Here is a 16,969-nt window from a genome sequence, read left to right as displayed (position 1 = left end):
TGTGTGGTTTTAATAAAGTTTAATTTCTACACTTGTGTGGTTTTAATGTACATAAAGGTAAAATTCCAAATAGTTGGAAAGTTGGAAAGATTTATAAAGGTGGCAGAATCACACCAGAATGTGGTTCATATCAAGGCATAAAGTTGCTTGACCAGATAATAATGATAAAAATATTACTAACTTTGTGTTTAGTTTTAGGCCAGTAAAGTAAACAAAAGATACAAAGTTTATTGTATCTTTTGACAAGACAAGTTCAAAATATTTTTGAAATAGAAAAAAAGATAGATGCATTTTGGAGCTCAAAAAGATTTTTTTAAAATACCATGAGAGGTCATGTGGTGGCTGTTAGGAATTTAGGTGTTCAATGCCTGTTAACAGCTGTCATAACTATGTATTAAAATGTAATAAAAAACAATTTGTCATTGAAAAAGATGAGCGATGTCATTGGAGTTATACTATATGCTTAATTGTAGAGTTAAATTCATGCTTAACTGTAGAGAAGGAAGAATTAATACTCAAATATCAGTATTAAGAGTACCACTGGTAGAGGTACTCTTAATATTGTTGCTCCTAATATTATTTTTAAGTGCAGAAAATATACTTTTGTTAAATTCAGAAAAGCCAAAAAAGAAAAATAGTAGAAGAAAAAAGAAAAATAGTAGAAGAAAGATAAAGTGTTTGTAAGAAAGTAAGTTTTCTTATTCTTATCATGGAGATCATGGTAGATCAGATAGATTATTGGCAAAAGTAAGATGTTCCTGGGCTAAGTTCAATTTCAGAAATTTTTTTACTTCTAAAAGCATTATTAAAGAATAAAGAAAAGTTATGTACAACATGCATCTAGAGTGCTATAATGTATGACAGTGAAATGTCACACCCATGACTTGACTTGAGACACTACTGGGGACACCCTAGACATAGGTGTCACTCTAGACATAGATTGTCTCCAATTTTAGAAAATGCATGGGTAAAATTTACTAATCCTCCAAAGTGCAGCCATATATGTTTTTGTGGTGCCTGCAAGCAGTCCTCAGTGGAAGAATTCAGTCAGGATGGCCTGGTTATGAACCCTAAGCATGCAAGTTTACATTTTGACAGTATGTCAGTTAGTGTTTTGAAAATGTAACACAGATAAATCACTATAACAGTTTCTGAAAATCTTTGTTTAAAATGAATGAACGAATGAGAATTTCAGTAAATAGGCTAAACAGATTATGTAGTTTTATGTTACTGTATTGTGTTTTATGACTTCTTATGTACTATATTACAGAAGATTTATTTTACTTTTACAGCTTTGAAGTATTACTTTAATAAAGTATAAACTTATAATCAATATCATGGCCATGCTGTATTTTATAATTGCAATTTAACTGCTTGAATGAAGCCATCACTGGCATCGGAATCTTTGGTTTTAATATGACTTGACTTGAGGTTTGACATGTTAATGAGTGACTTGAGACTTGATTTGAGACTTTATCTCAGTGACTTGAAACTTGACTTAAGACTTGCTCTAAAGTGATTTGAAATTAGCTCTGATGTTAAGAGAGATGCATTTTATAAAATATGCAATCTTAGACAGAGATTTGGAATAGTGAATGATTTAGACAGAGATTTGGAATAGTGAATGGATGATAATATGATCCGATAGGATGAGTCAAGTAGGATAATTTAAGTTTAGGAGTTAAAAAAATTAAGGTGGTTTGGGCATTTAGAACATAAATAAATAGATTGGGCATCTGAAGCTAAAGAGTCAGTTTTAATATTGTATATATGGACATAATTTTAAAAATATTGTCATAATTGTTAAAAAGATTAGCTAAATGCATGAGAATGCTAAAAAACTTTTCTGAATCTGCATTTTTTTACTATTTTCAAAAGATCAATATTCTCAGAAATTGTAAGAAAATATATAAATTGTAAGAAAATACAGAAATATGTAAAAAATCAAGTTTTGTAGTGTTTATGCTTAGAATTTAATTGTACTTTAAAATTTTCTATATATAGCAAAGAAAATTTTCTTTGTTATATATAGAAAAATCTTAGGGGAATGTACGGACACATTCTTCACCCCACTTGAAGTTTCTTGCTCTTGTTTATTATATTATGGCTTAAAATAAAACATAAAATTAAAAAATTTAAAATAAAACATAAAACTCTAAAAGTGGAATTTTTCTTAAAGAGACTATTAAACTTTTAAATAATTTAAAAACTATTTATTTTTTATTTATTTTATTTATAAAAGATTTATACTACTCATCATTTTTTGTTTATATAAATATTTGCTACCAGAGAAATATATTTATAAAAATTAAAATTCAACAATACTAACTTATATTTTTTGTTATAATGGGCTGCTTCACATTATAATGCACAAAAACCTGTGAAGTTCTTTTCCCATATGTTTCAACTGTACTTACAAATCCCATCAAAATGTCTTTTTCTTCTTTTAACTAAATAAAAAAATGCTCAATATATTTAAAAAGCATAATACATTAATTATATTAAACTTTTTTGAGATACCATAATATAGTTATTTGGTTACTTAAAAAAAAAAATTTGCTTGAAATTGAGTCAATAGAAAAAACAGTTAAAAAAGTGTTTATATATATAAATACTTTCTTAAAATTTAAAAAATTGAGATTTCTGCAACTTTATCAAAACCTTCTTTGTTGAAAGTTTATTTTGTTACTACCCTTAATATTATCTCAAAGGCCTTCGAATCTCATTTAGAGGTTGTGATTTTTTTGAATTTGGCTAAAGCTTTTGATAAGGTTAGTCACTTGTATGTATAGGTTTGACACAAGCACCTGTAGATGGATAGCAGCCTTCTTAACTGGCCGGAGTCAAAGATTTGCATATGGTGACTAATTCTCAGATTGGTTAGAGATCCTTGACCACCTAGTCAAATCAGTCAACACCTGTTGCATAAGTTCTAACATAGAAAATTTTAAAGCTATGTTCTTTAACAAAAGAGTTAACAACAGCTTTAACACTGCTTTTATTGATGAACTACCCAGATTGCACATAATCTTCACCATGAATGACCAATTATTATTTTTCTTAATGGCCATTTATGGTGGAAATTAAAAATCTTTGTGGTAACAACCACTGGCTTGACAAGAACAGCTCTGAGCGTAACCTTGGCATTATCATCAATAACTAACTGAAGTGATAAAATGAAGTTGCAAATGCAGTTACCAATGCTAACACTGCACTAGGTATGCTGAAAAGAACTTTCCACTATTAGAATATCAACAGCTTTTGTATAAAATTTCCTTTCTATACAACTTATCTATGCCCACATCTCGAGTTTTGCTTTTTTACATATAACCCATATTATTTCAGTAACATTGACATCCTTGAAGCAGTACAAGAAAGAGGCACTAAGCTTGTATCTCATCTCAAGCCTCTTAAGTATTGTTAAAGACTAGCTACTCTCAACACTCAATAACTGCAGTTTGCTACATTCTTTTTAATAATCACATCCTTTTTTATAATCACATAAAAGTTTTTAAAAGGGACCAATTTATGGGTCCCTGTTAAGAATTATTACTACTTCACTAAAAATGAAGGGCCTAACTGAAAAAAAAAAAACTTTTCCTACGTAAATAGCATACCTAAATAGACTCTACTTATAAAAACTGATTGTACTTTATTTTAACTAAATACTTACTTTCATAGCATTTTTCCATTCATTTTCGTTATTTTCATCAATCAAAGCACTAGCAGCTTGCAAAAATTCCTGAAAAATATTTAATTACTACTATCATACCTTTTTTTCTTATAATATCTAATATTATTTTTTATTATTATATTTTATATTATATCTTATATTATTTTTTTATACTATTTTTTTATTTTATATATTTTTTTATTATTCACTTAAAAATTTAAATATTACATAGTATAACATTTTCTTATTTTTTTTCAAAAAAAAATAATTTAGATGTTACTACCTCAACTTCTTGAAGAGTTGCCTGATAAAACTGTTCTTGCATATACTTTAATATCTCTTCAGCAATACTTATGGTCATCAAAATGTCTCCTCCAAACATTGGAGCTCTGTCCCCACCATCATCTTTATCATATGAAAAAATTAAATCACTTTCTTCTTTGTTAATTTTTGGTGTTTCCACTGGTTTAATAGGCTCATTCTCAGTTTTATTTAAAACAGTAATGGTGATCTCAGGTTTGTGGTTTGTTTCTAATGCAGTTATAGAAATCAAAGTTTTTGAAATGTTTAGGATTGGCTGCAGAGTTGTTAAAATTATATTAGAAGGTAAGTCAGTTTCATCTATTTCTTGCTTGTAAGGGTCAGCTGTAGGAACCATTGGTGTTGTTATTTTTATGGTAGTAGGTTGTTTTGTTGTTTGTTTCAAAGCAGCTGAAGTTGTTTTTGGGGTTGTAAAACGCTCGGGTTCTTTTGCTGAAGAAATTGGCAAAGATTCATTGACTTGCGTTTCTTCTATTATTTTGGATTCAGGAAAACTAGAGATGTTTTCTGTACAATCTTTATGTCCTTGTGTACATTTTATATTTACTGATGAAGTTAGTTTCACAGAGTTTAATGTAAAATTATTTTTTTGACTATCAAAATTAACCGGAGAAAGCGAGTTTACTGGAGAAAGCGAGTTTACTGGAGAAAGCGAGTTTGGGTTTGAAAGTTGCAGAGTAACTGAGCTGGAACTTGTTACTTTATTATTATCATTTACTTGAAGAGTACTGAGTTTTATTTCTTTATTTTTTTCATTGCTCATATTTTCAACTGAAAGAAAATTTTTATGCGATGGCTTATTTGAATGATTGTTAATAATTTGACCTGTTGGGAGGTCAACAATTATTGGTTTTTCAATTGTTTTTTTATAACTGGTAAAATTTTTCTTAGCTGAAGGCAACTTGTATAACTTTTTAGAACCTCTCTTTTGGACAACAGATTTATCAATGATCGGAAACTCACTTCTGGTAACTCCAAAATCGTCATAACTATTCTTTGAAAGTGGTATTTCTGTCAAAGTTGCTGTTCCATAAAGCTTAGTCATTCCATCAGGTAATTCTGGCTCACCTAAGGACTCCAACACAAAAGAATCAATATCTCGTTTAACACGATGTTTATACTTGGAATAATTTTCATTTTCAGTGTTTTCTATAAGTTTTCTTTTTATTAATGATAAAACATGATCAAATTTAGTGTCTTTAGAATTTCTTTTTTTAATGCTATGTTGAAAAACATTAGAGACATTTATTTCATCCAGAGGAGGATAACTGGGTTCATCTCTTCTACTCTGAAACATCGGTATTCCATTTGGTTGCATTTGGTTGTTTGTAAAATAAGAAGCGAGGTTGTTCAAATTATCCGACTTTTTCATAGGCTTTTCATTAGAATACTTTACATTTTTAAACTGATTCTTTTGCATTGTAGTTATTGTTTCATGAAGCTCTTCTGGTGTAAGGTTCATCAAATCTTCAGAGGTAAGTACTCTGTTGTCATTGATTTGAATATTTTTTGGAGGTATAAGATTTATATTTGGTTCATAGTCAATGCGTTCAATAACCGCAGGATGATGAAAAAAGTTATGAGGTGAAGATGAAGGTTTATAAATATCATTAGACTCTTTTAATGGCTGATTTTTTTTTTCTGGATGCATGAATGGAGATTCAGCACCTATGTCACCAATAGGCTTTGGAGGACTCCACAATGTGACTTGCTTATGTGAATTTACAATTTCTTGAGGATTAACCTTGTGATGTGCAGCAATCATTTCTGATTGTTCAGATATACCTTTATATTTTTTTGCATCTAATACTCCTGGAAAAGTTTCAAAAGACATACCAGGATAAAATTCTTTTTCAATTTTCGGATTCGGATATTTAATACTACTTGAACCATGTGTTTTTTGTGCTTTAGCCTTGTCATCCCTGCTCACTTCTGAAGAAAGCATTTTGTATAAAGATAAAAGATCTAATTTGTTAGACTTGCTAAGCAAAGCCGACAAACCCATGTTTTTTAAGTAGGATTTTAATTGATCTTCTGGAATACTTCCTTTACTAGCAACAGGTTCTGCATTATTTACTTTTTGCTTAGGTCTAACAAGACTAGTTGAATCATCTTTTTGCAAATTCAAAACAGTACCAAACGATGTAGGAGGTTTACTTCCATAAGTATCTTCTACTGTATGTTGAAGGAGCCTATCAATTATGGAGGCTGTTGTCAAATCTGGAGTGTGAATAGATGTTGACGAAAGAAGTTGAACCTTTTATTAATTAAATTAATTTTAAATAAATATATATTTTTTTATGTGGTATAATATATGCTAATATATGTTAATATGTGGTAATTCTATATGATAATTATATGCTCACAAAATTTAAAAATTAAAAAAAAACCTCTTTTAAAAGTGACTCATATTTGTCTGTTACGCAATCACTAAAATTAGGTATTTTCCAGAATGCTGAACCTGATTTGCCAGAACTGCAACTGCGTGTTGTTAAACCTGATATTTAAAAAATTAATAAAACATCTATAATTACAATTGAAAACATTCAAAATAATTGCTATTGATATTGACAAAAAAACTTTTTTTTTACTTATTCTTACATACTATATATATATATATATATATATATATATATATATATATATATATATATATATATATATATATATATACATATATATATATATATATATATATATATATATATATATATATATATATATATATATATATATATATATATATATATATATATATGTATATATATATATATATATATATATATATATATATATATATATATATATATATATATATATATATATATATATATATATATGCATACATATATATACAGCGGTGGCCAAAAATTAAAGACCACTCATTTTTTAGTTGGTTTCTTAAATTTTAAATTAAAATTAAGAAGATTCTAATTAATAATTTTAATTAAAACATACGGATTAAAGTGGTATAATTTTTTTAATCTAATTCTAATTAAATAGCGTTTAGCTTATTAAAAAACTGATGAGTACTTATAAATCTTCTTTAAATAAATTGGACAAAATTTAACGACCACTTTCAAATCTTTAATTCGCACTTATTAAAAATAATAATAAATTATTTTTTTTAACTGTCTTAATTGCTTACTACAATGGCTATAAAATAAAATGTCGAAACCTGAGTTTCGATATCAAATAAACACTTATTTTTTGAATTGCAATAAGGATATAAAAATATTGCAAAAATGCGTGCAAAGATCGAAAAAAAAGACAGATATGCAGCTCTTGTATTAAAAGAAGGCTATAGCATCAGACAAATAGCAGAAAAGCTTGGAAGGTCTCACTCTTGCATTATTAACATAATTCAACGATACAAAGAGACCCGGTCAATTAATGATCGTCATAGGACTGGACGCAATAAAATTTCAAATGACCATGATATTCGCTTGTTAGTGAGATTAATGAAAGAAAACAGACAAGCATCATCTACAGACTTGTCTACAAAATGGACACTGTCAAATGGTCTGAAAGCAAGCCCTAGAACTGTGCGAAGGGTCCTTGACAATTTAAATTATTTATGGCATGCTGCTGCAAAAAAACCACGCTTGAATAAAAAAAAATATTTGCCAGGAAAGAGTGGTGCAAACTACATAAAAATTGGTCAACAGATCAGTGGAGCCGTGTGGTCTTTAGTGATGAAATGAACGTTGAGGTAGACAGAAGAAAAGGTCGCGTAATGTTGCGTAGACTTCCAAGCGAACGGTTCGATGAATCATGCATTTTGAAACGAACAAAACAAGGCAGTGGTTCAATAGGCATTTGGGCCTGTATGAGTGCCTGTGGAGTTGGCGTTTTTTATTTATTCAATGGTAGACTCAACAAAGAAAGGTACATCGAAATTTTGGAAAACTCACTTATTCCTAGCATTGATTTATGGCAGTTGCAAGATGGATTTATTTTCTAACAAGATAATGCGCCGTGTCATAAAGCGCATGTTGTTAGCGATTGGTTCAATTCTAATAAAATTCAAGTGCTTCCATGGCCTGCCAATAGTCCAGACTTGAATCCAATAGAGAATTTATGGTCGTGGCTTGATCACAAGCTTGGTAAAGAACAACTTTACAATTTGGAAGATTGAAATCTCTCATCATTTGAAAAATGTGCCTGATGAAGTAATAAAAACTTTAATGAATTCAATGCCAGAACGAGTACAAGAGTTCTTGAAAACAAATGGAAGAACAACACGTTTCTAAATTATTTTTTTACTGCTTTTTGAAATATTTTTGAAACTGGTCTTAAAATTTTGTCCAATTTTTTTTCCCATTTATATTTTTTACTAGTCATCTTATGACTTGTATTTTTTATAATATTTTTTATATATTTTTTATAATACTTCTAATTATTATTTTATTAATCTTTAAATAATTTTCTATTATATTTTTTATTATAATTATTACTGAGGTTATTTTTCAATCTACAAATGCAATCTGGTTCCATTAATATACAGATTTATAACCGCTATGATTTAATCTTACACCTTCTAATACTATTATGAATTTACATTTTTTTATTTCAAAACTGGTGTTACTGTGAGACATTTTTTATTATTTATTTTTATGGCGCTTTATAGTTTCACACCTATATATACTTCAATATTAAAACTTTTATTTCAAAGAGTATATTGTGGGATATCTTTAAATATCACTGTTTATTCACAACTTAAAAAAACCAGGTAACATAAAATAATTATTTGATGTTACTGTCATAACTATTTTACTATTTCAAAAAAATTATTGAACAAATTTTACTATCTCTTTGCTGTTTCAGCAATGTCTTAAATAAACCAACAAGAAGTAACACAAACCTTGTATTGATACTACAATTGATAATAAATTCACAAACATTTTTTGCAATTATGATTTTAAATTAGGCTTTATATAAGATATTTAACTGACGATTTTTCTATCTTCACAAATTAGAATTTTTTTAATACAATGAAGAAAAATCAAAAATTTGTAATACAATCAAGAAAAAACATAATATAAGAATAATTATGTTCAAAATCTCTTATTTAAAAATATTAGGAATTCCTTAAGAAAAAGAAACTGTTTAACAATAAAAACAAAAACACACAAAAAAAAAAAAAACAAGCAATAATTTTATAATGACATCATTAAATCTAGAAAATTTTGTGGCAGGTATATTTATTTATATCACAAATATCTTCATTAAAAAAAAAACAGCTGAAATTATTATTTCTGGATCTATTTTTAATTCATATCAATAAACTGTAGAGAGGAGTGTGTTGACAACACTAAATCAATTTACTTATACAATTACGCTATTTTGTGTGCCAAATAAGAAAATCAAGAAATTATAAGAAACTATTTCTTAACACTAAAAAAAAAATTGTATCATTTTATTCTCAACAAAAACAATCGTATATTTCTGCTTCTTAAACAAATTTAATTATTAGGCAAAAAAGAGAACACAACTGACAAAAACTCTTTTTGGTGAAAATTTTGAATGCTTGAATATAGTCATATTCAAGGCAAAATTGTTTTGTGACAAGTTTAAAAAAGATGTTTTTTGTCATCGCGTTCAGATCATTCAGACTGTTAAATGTTTTTTAAATCTTTTCAAAAAAGAGTTTTTTAAATGTTGATGTTTTTTGCATTTTTAACATTTTTTAACTGTTTTTATATACATATATATATTTAATTTATTTTTTCATTTAACAAATTAAATATTTTTTTATTTAACAACTTTTTATTTTTCAGTAAATAACAACAAAACATTTTTCAAAACTCATAATCAAAATATTGCAAATTTTACTGAACTTTTATTTATTCTATTTACATCTTATTGAAATTTTTCACATTAATTTATTAAAGATTTTCTTTATTATTGTTGTTGCACAAATATTTAACAAACAATTAGGACAAACTTTGGTCAAATAGAATGCGAACTGAATGAAATGTTTTCTTTTAGCAATCATATAAAGCTATAATATAAAGATAAAACAAAAAATAAAACATTTTGATTTAGAAAAAAAAAGATGCCAATCATAAGTAAAAATCTTTTAATTAGTAATATTAGAAATTTTTTGTATCATTTAAAATATATCATTTTATTAAATATCATAGATTATTATTATAAATCTTATGGCTTAAAAGCGATTGTTTTCAACAAAAATACATAAGCAAACTTTTTTAAAAGTTTTTTTAAAAATGATTTCTTTCATTTGTGTTTTTTCTAAATTATAATTTCTAAACTTTTTAAATAAATTTTTAAGTTTAATAAATTCTTTGAAATTTAATAAATTTAGCTTCTTATGAGACTCTACATGATATGCGTTCAATAAATATATGTATGTATGTATATATATATATATATATATATATATATATATATATATATATATATATATATATATATATATATATACATATTTATGTATATATATATATATCTTCTATAGCGTATTTAGATCACATTAGGCATTTGCTCACTAGTTTTGCTTATCTTTATAGCATACAGTGTTTTCAGCAAGAAAAAAAAACGAAAAATAATGAAAGAAAAGATTGCTGCCCCATCTTAAACCTTCATTCAATGTAGCAGCACTCCGCTGCAAGTCAGACTATTTATCAGTTGATGTATATGCTGAAGCCCTCGGCAGCAGGCTATTTCAGTGTGATGTCAAATTGCTCATCTCAACTAGCAATTTAAGTTAACATAATATATATATATATATATATATATATATATATATATATATATATACATGTATATATATATATATATATATTTATATATATATATACATGTATATATATATATATATACATGTGTATATATATATATATATATATATATATATATATATATATATATATATATATATATATATATATATATATATATATACATATATATATATATATATATTTGTTAGGGTTGACCAACATTTTGTGTGTATGTGTAAGTGTGTATATATATTGTTGTCAGATCAGGTTATCCTGCTACTGGTAACATGTAACCCAGTACAATCTGCTTCATGTCCTGCTGCCTTGTAGGATACGCCTATTTAGGCAAAGGCTAGGAGATGCCAACTCCAATTTAAAACCCCTGCCTTGGGGCTCTTGGTTGAGTAAAGGCTAGAGATGGTGTCTCGATAAAAATACTCATCTTGGGCAGATGTTAAATGCACTCAGCTACTGTCTTGTAGAAAGCCTCCTAAGCAAAGACTTAAGGGGTAAACAGATTCTATCTGTTCACCAGCCACGCACCCCTTCATCATCCATTAGGCTGGCGCAGATGCATTTTTAATACATTGTTTCCAGTTTAGGATGTTGAATGCTGGATCTTCTTGACTCAATGCTTGTGTCTCCGTTTTTATGACTAGGCAACTCATTCTATTATCTCCTAATGAGGGTACAGCTCTAAAACTCAGTTTTATGGTTCTGAGGCCGGCTGGTAGTCAGGTTTCCCGAACTCTGTGGTAGCTCTCAGAGAGGCTGATTCCATCAACAGCTGAAAAATATCAAAGTATTAACAGTGCCATGTTGCGCATGGATGGTGTCCCTGTTTGTACTTTTGGTGTGCATTGCAGAGGCCACATTTGGAGCCCTTTGTTACGGCTTAGGGTTTATTAGTAGTAATGAGACAATTACTTGGGCTATTAAACAGTGTTCTGAGTACTATCTATGCTTTGAGTCAAGTTCTTCAATCTAATTAAAAAATGAATAAAGTACCAAAAACTATAAAATACAAAAAACCATCATCATCACCAAGTTCTCTAAACCTATCATTCACTAATATTCGTGGTCTTCGAAGTAACTTTTCTTCTGTTGAGTCTTATCTCTTGCAAAGTTCACCAGACCTACTTGCTCTTTGTGAGACTAATTTGAGTTTGGCTGTTTCATCTTGTGATCTTAGTGTTAATGGTTATCTTCCTTTAATTCGTTAAGACTCCAATAGTCACATGCTTGGCCTGGGTATTTACATTCGTAAGAATTCACCCATTTGTCGTGAAACTAGGTTTGAATCCACAGACTATTCTTTCATGTGCTTTAGTTTAGCACCACTTCACTCTATTGCCTCTCTTTGTTCTATATTGCTCTCCTTCATCTCAAGACTGCACTCTTTTTGAAATTATTTCTGATCATATTGACCAAGCCCTCTCTCTTTATCCAACAGCTAATATAGTTGATGTTGGTGACTTTAATGCTCACCACTCTGAATGGCTAGGCTCTAGTGTCAGTGATTCGGCAGGCATTAAAGCCCACAACTTTTGCCTTTCTCAATCCCTAACTCAAATAGTCAACTTTCCAACTTGCTTTCCAGACAACCCGAACCATTTACCTTCTCTACTCAACTTATGTCTTGTTTCTGATCCTAGTCAGTGCTCAGTTTTTCCACATTCACCCTTAGGTGCTTCTGATCACAGTTTGATCTCTCTAAAACTAATATCTCATTCTTCTTCATCACCTGAATCCCCCTATTATCGAACCTCTTACAACTACAGTAAAGCTGACTGGGACTCTTTCCGTGATTTTCATCGTGACGGCCCTAGGGTAGAAATCTTTCGTTTTCCTGTCGACAAATGTGCTTCTTACATAACTATGTGGATTCAGGCTGGCATGGAATCTTTTATTCCCTCTTGACAATTCCAGGTCAAGCCTCACTCTCCTCCATGGTTTTCTTCACACTGTGCTGCTGCGATTGCCAATCGAAACTGTTACTTCCATATTTATCAGCAAAACAATTCTCCAGGAAACAGGCATCTGTTTATTACCGCTAGAAACAATTGTAAAAAGGTTTTGTCTAATGCCAAAACCCGCTATTCTCAGGTCATGAAATCTCGTATCTCATCTCAAAAATTAGGCTCTCGTGACTTCTGGAGAATATTTAATAATATCAATAATAAGGGCAAATCTATAACTCCACCTCTCTTGTATGGTTCAGACTTTGTCACCTCACCTAAAGACAAAGCTGAATTGTTTGCTTAAAACTTTTCATCAATATCATCTCTTGATTCTACTAGTTGCTTTCTACCTGATATTGCCAACAAACAGGTTGATCCATTGCTCATTGACATTCATATTACTCCAGCTTCTCTATCTAAAGTGATTTCCTGCCTAGACTCTTCTACAGGTTGTGGCCTGGACAACATAGCTGTTATTGTCTTGCAGAAGTGTTCTCCGGAGCTCTCGTCTATACTATCAAAACTATTCAACAAGTGCTTATCAGAGTCTTGCTTTCCAGCCTGCTGGAAAGCGGCATCTGTTATCCTTATCTTCAAAAATTCTGGGGAGCGATCTGATTCGTCTAACTACCGTCCCATAAGTCTTCTTCCTATCATAAGCAAGGTTTTTGAATCTTTAATTAACAAACACTTAATTTCTCATCTTGAATCTAATAACTTACTTTCTGATCATCAATATAGATTTCGATCTTCTCGTTCTACAGCTGATTTGTTAACAGTAATAACTGACAGGTTTTATCGATCATTAGATAAAGGTAGAGAGGTTAAGGCCATTGCTCTCGACATTTCAAAAGCTTTTGATAAAGTTTGGCATGCTGGTCTTCTCCATAAGCTTTAATTCAGATAAAACTCAATTTTTTCCAGCCAATTGTTATCGCAATAATTTAGATCTTCCTATATTTATGAACAGTGATGTACTCGATGAGTCACCTACTCTTCATCTTCTAGGATTAACTCTTACTTCCAATCTCTCTTGGAAACCATACTTCAAATCAGTTGCAAAATTAGCATCTGCTAAGGTTGCATCTCTTTATCGAGCTCCTCACTTTCTTACTTCGGATTCTATTCTCTATCTCTATAAATCTCAAATCCGGCATTGTATGGAATATTGTTGCCATATCTGGGGCGGATCCTCTAATGATGCTCTTTCTCTTTTAGACAAGGTGCAAAAACGCGTTGTAAACATAGTTGGACCTGCTCTTGCAGCCAATCTCCAACCATTATCACATCGTCGTAATGTTGCTTCTCTTTCTCTTTTCTACAAATACTATAATGGGCACTGCTCTAAAGAGCTAGCGTCTCTTGTGCCATCTACTATAATTCATTCTCGTGTTACTCGCCATTCTATTGAGTTTCATTTTTTTTTCTGTGACTGTTCCTAAGTGCTCCAAAAACGCTTATTCGTCTAGTTTTTTTCCTCGAACATCAGCTCTTTGGAATTCGCTTCCTTCATCTTGCTTTCCTGACTCATATAATTTGCAATCTTTTAAGTCGTCTGTCAATCGTTATCTTGCTCTACAATCTTCATCTTTTCTCTTTTAGTAACTTCCAACCTCAACTAGTGGCTGCTTGCAGCCTTGTTTGAAGCGAAGATGTTTAAAAAAAAAAAAAAAAAAAAAAAAGTGTGTATATATATACATATATATATATATATATATATATATATATATATATATATATATATATATATATATATATATATATATACATATATATATGTATATATATATATATATATATATATATATATATATATATATATATATATATATATATATAAAGCATAATAAAAAAAAGATATTAAATAAAAAAATATACCATTTGCTTTTCTTGGACAAGGAATGCTAACAAAAGTATCAAAAACTCCAAGTGGCCAATGCACTTCATAATTAAACTCTGGTTGGCATACAAGATTATCTCCTAAAGAGAGCCTTTTCATTCAGTAAGATAAACAGCAAGTAAATTTTAAAATAAATAAATAAAAAAACAAAAAAAAAATCACCATCTGGGTTTAAAAACTGAAAACCCCGAACATCAATAGATAGCCTTTCAGATAATGGTTCACTGAGAGACTTAAGTTCTCCCTTCCGTAAAACACTGACTATTTTCTGCAGTAACAACTTTGGACTTGTATTTTGGTCAACTGTCAAATTAAATTCAGTTATCAGCGGTTGAGGCCTACAAAAACAGAAATAAGTAACAAAATATATAACAGAGTATATAACAGCAAAAATTTTAAACATCTGTAATTTAAAACAAATATTAAAAAATTAAATTTTGATCGGGTTTATAATCATTATTCCACTTCAAATAATAAGTAGTAAAAATTAATAATTTTTTTTTTGTCTCAAAATAAAAAAAAATTAAATATACTTTTATTAATAACATTTTGAAATTTTTTTTTTTAAACTTTTAATAAAATTTTATTTAAATTTTTTTGTTTATAAAAGTTATTATAAACATTTTGTTCCCAGGTTGACGTACTTTTGATGAAGCTTTGACAATATTAGAGATTTTATTTAAAATATTAAGGATTTGCATCTAAATATCTTTGGAACCAGATATAATAAAAGAAAAAAAGAATTTTTGATTAAAATGAAAAATAAGAAAATAGTTTGCTAAAAAAAGAAGTGAAAGAATTAAACTTTGTGTATTATAATTTTTGCTTTCATTTAATTATTTCTTTGTTTAATTTAAAATTTCATACAATAATCTCTTTGCGTTCAAAAATCTTATAAAATATGTAATCCCTTAATGTTGAGGAGCTTCAAACTTTATTTAGTCATAATTTTTGAACGCTAAAAGTTTGCCTGAAATTTAAAATTTAACAATAACTATATATTTAGTAAAGAATAGTAAAAAAAAAAATTTTATTAACTTGTTGCTTTCACGTTTGGGGGAGTTGTTGCCAAAACTTTAGGGCTTTTTTGTTCCCAGGCTCCAATCATCAAAACTTTTTAAAAAGCATCTTTATTTGACATAAGTTTAAACATATGTTTGGAGTTTACACCATGTATGGAAGTTAGCTAAAAAAGGCTGCATCCTCCTACATTCTATGTTAAATCAGCAGATACATGTTAATCTATGTTTTGAATTTTGTTAACGCATTTATTTTAAATGGTTTATGAAAGTTAAAAAATCTTGAACTTTTGAGTGTCCAACTCCAAACACTTTAAAAGATATTTAGGTTTTAAATATGCTGATTTATGCTAACTCAACAACTTTTGCTACTTAATTTTTTTACATTAAAGCAATTATCTATAGAAAGAGTAGCTATATATTTTTATTTTTTCAACTTGAAAAACCCCTCTAGTCTAATTATTTTATATAATAGAACTTCTTTTATAAACAATTCATTAGATTTAAACAATGTTGAAACTGTTTAAAAATAATAACCAAAAAATAATTACTTGACATCAATGACTTCTACAAATTTAAATCCTTCAACATCACCATATAAGTCCGTAAGCTAAAAAAAAATTTTTTTTGATTTATAAAAATCAGAAAACAAAATTGATGATCATTTGTATAATTTTCGTAGTTTTAGTTTTATGAAAACATTTTTTCATTACTTAGATGTTATAAGCTAAAAGTTTTAGAATTTTTCAAAATTTTTTATTATTTTATGGAATATATATATATATATATATATATATATATATATATATATATATATATATATATATATATATATATATATATATATATATGTGTGTGTGTATATATGTATATATATATATATATATATATATATATATATATATATGTATATATATACATATATATATATATATATATATATATATATATATATATATATATATATATATATATATATATATATATATATATATATATATATATATATGTATATATGTATATATATATATATATATGTATATATATATATATATATATATATATATATATATATATATATATATATATATATATATACACATATATTCAGGGGCTATTCTAGACCCTTTTTGATAATGTTAATCGTACTTGGGCAACATTTGGGCACCACCCAAAATATTGTGATCTTTTTTGCAAAAAAATCCACATATATATCAATGTTTCCACAAAATTTCTTAATATCAGATGCCAGTATGAAGGTACCTCTCCCAAATTATTCACCCAAATTATATATTATTTAAAATTTATATGATCAAGAGAAATATGTAGAACTTTAAAATAACATAATT

General features: G+C 28.2%; 1 protein-coding gene across 3 annotated transcripts in view; it reads right to left on the bottom strand.

Annotated features, from left to right (window-relative positions):
• LOC101238859 (uncharacterized) overlaps positions 1-16,969 on the bottom strand; it is a 35,372-nt gene that overhangs the window by 7,775 nt on the left and 10,628 nt on the right. For all 3 annotated transcript variants that reach the window (XM_065799958.1, XM_065799959.1, XM_065799960.1), the window contains 7 exons: positions 16,172-16,230; positions 14,764-14,939; positions 14,580-14,681; positions 6,385-6,491; positions 3,957-6,251; positions 3,674-3,742; positions 2,330-2,450 (listed from right to left, as the gene is read on the bottom strand). In XM_065799958.1, the coding sequence (XP_065656030.1) occupies positions 2,330-2,450; positions 3,674-3,742; positions 3,957-6,251; positions 6,385-6,491; positions 14,580-14,681; positions 14,764-14,939; positions 16,172-16,230 (2,929 nt within the window). The remainder of the gene's footprint in view (positions 1-2,329; positions 2,451-3,673; positions 3,743-3,956; positions 6,252-6,384; positions 6,492-14,579; positions 14,682-14,763; positions 14,940-16,171; positions 16,231-16,969) is intronic.

The sequence above is a fragment of the Hydra vulgaris genome, chromosome 06, assembly GCF_038396675.1.
Source record: "Hydra vulgaris chromosome 06, alternate assembly HydraT2T_AEP".
Lineage (NCBI taxonomy): Eukaryota > Metazoa > Cnidaria > Hydrozoa > Anthoathecata > Hydridae > Hydra > Hydra vulgaris.
The sequence above is the reverse complement of the archived record's forward strand: the minus strand, read 5'-3'. Positions and strand labels throughout refer to the sequence as shown.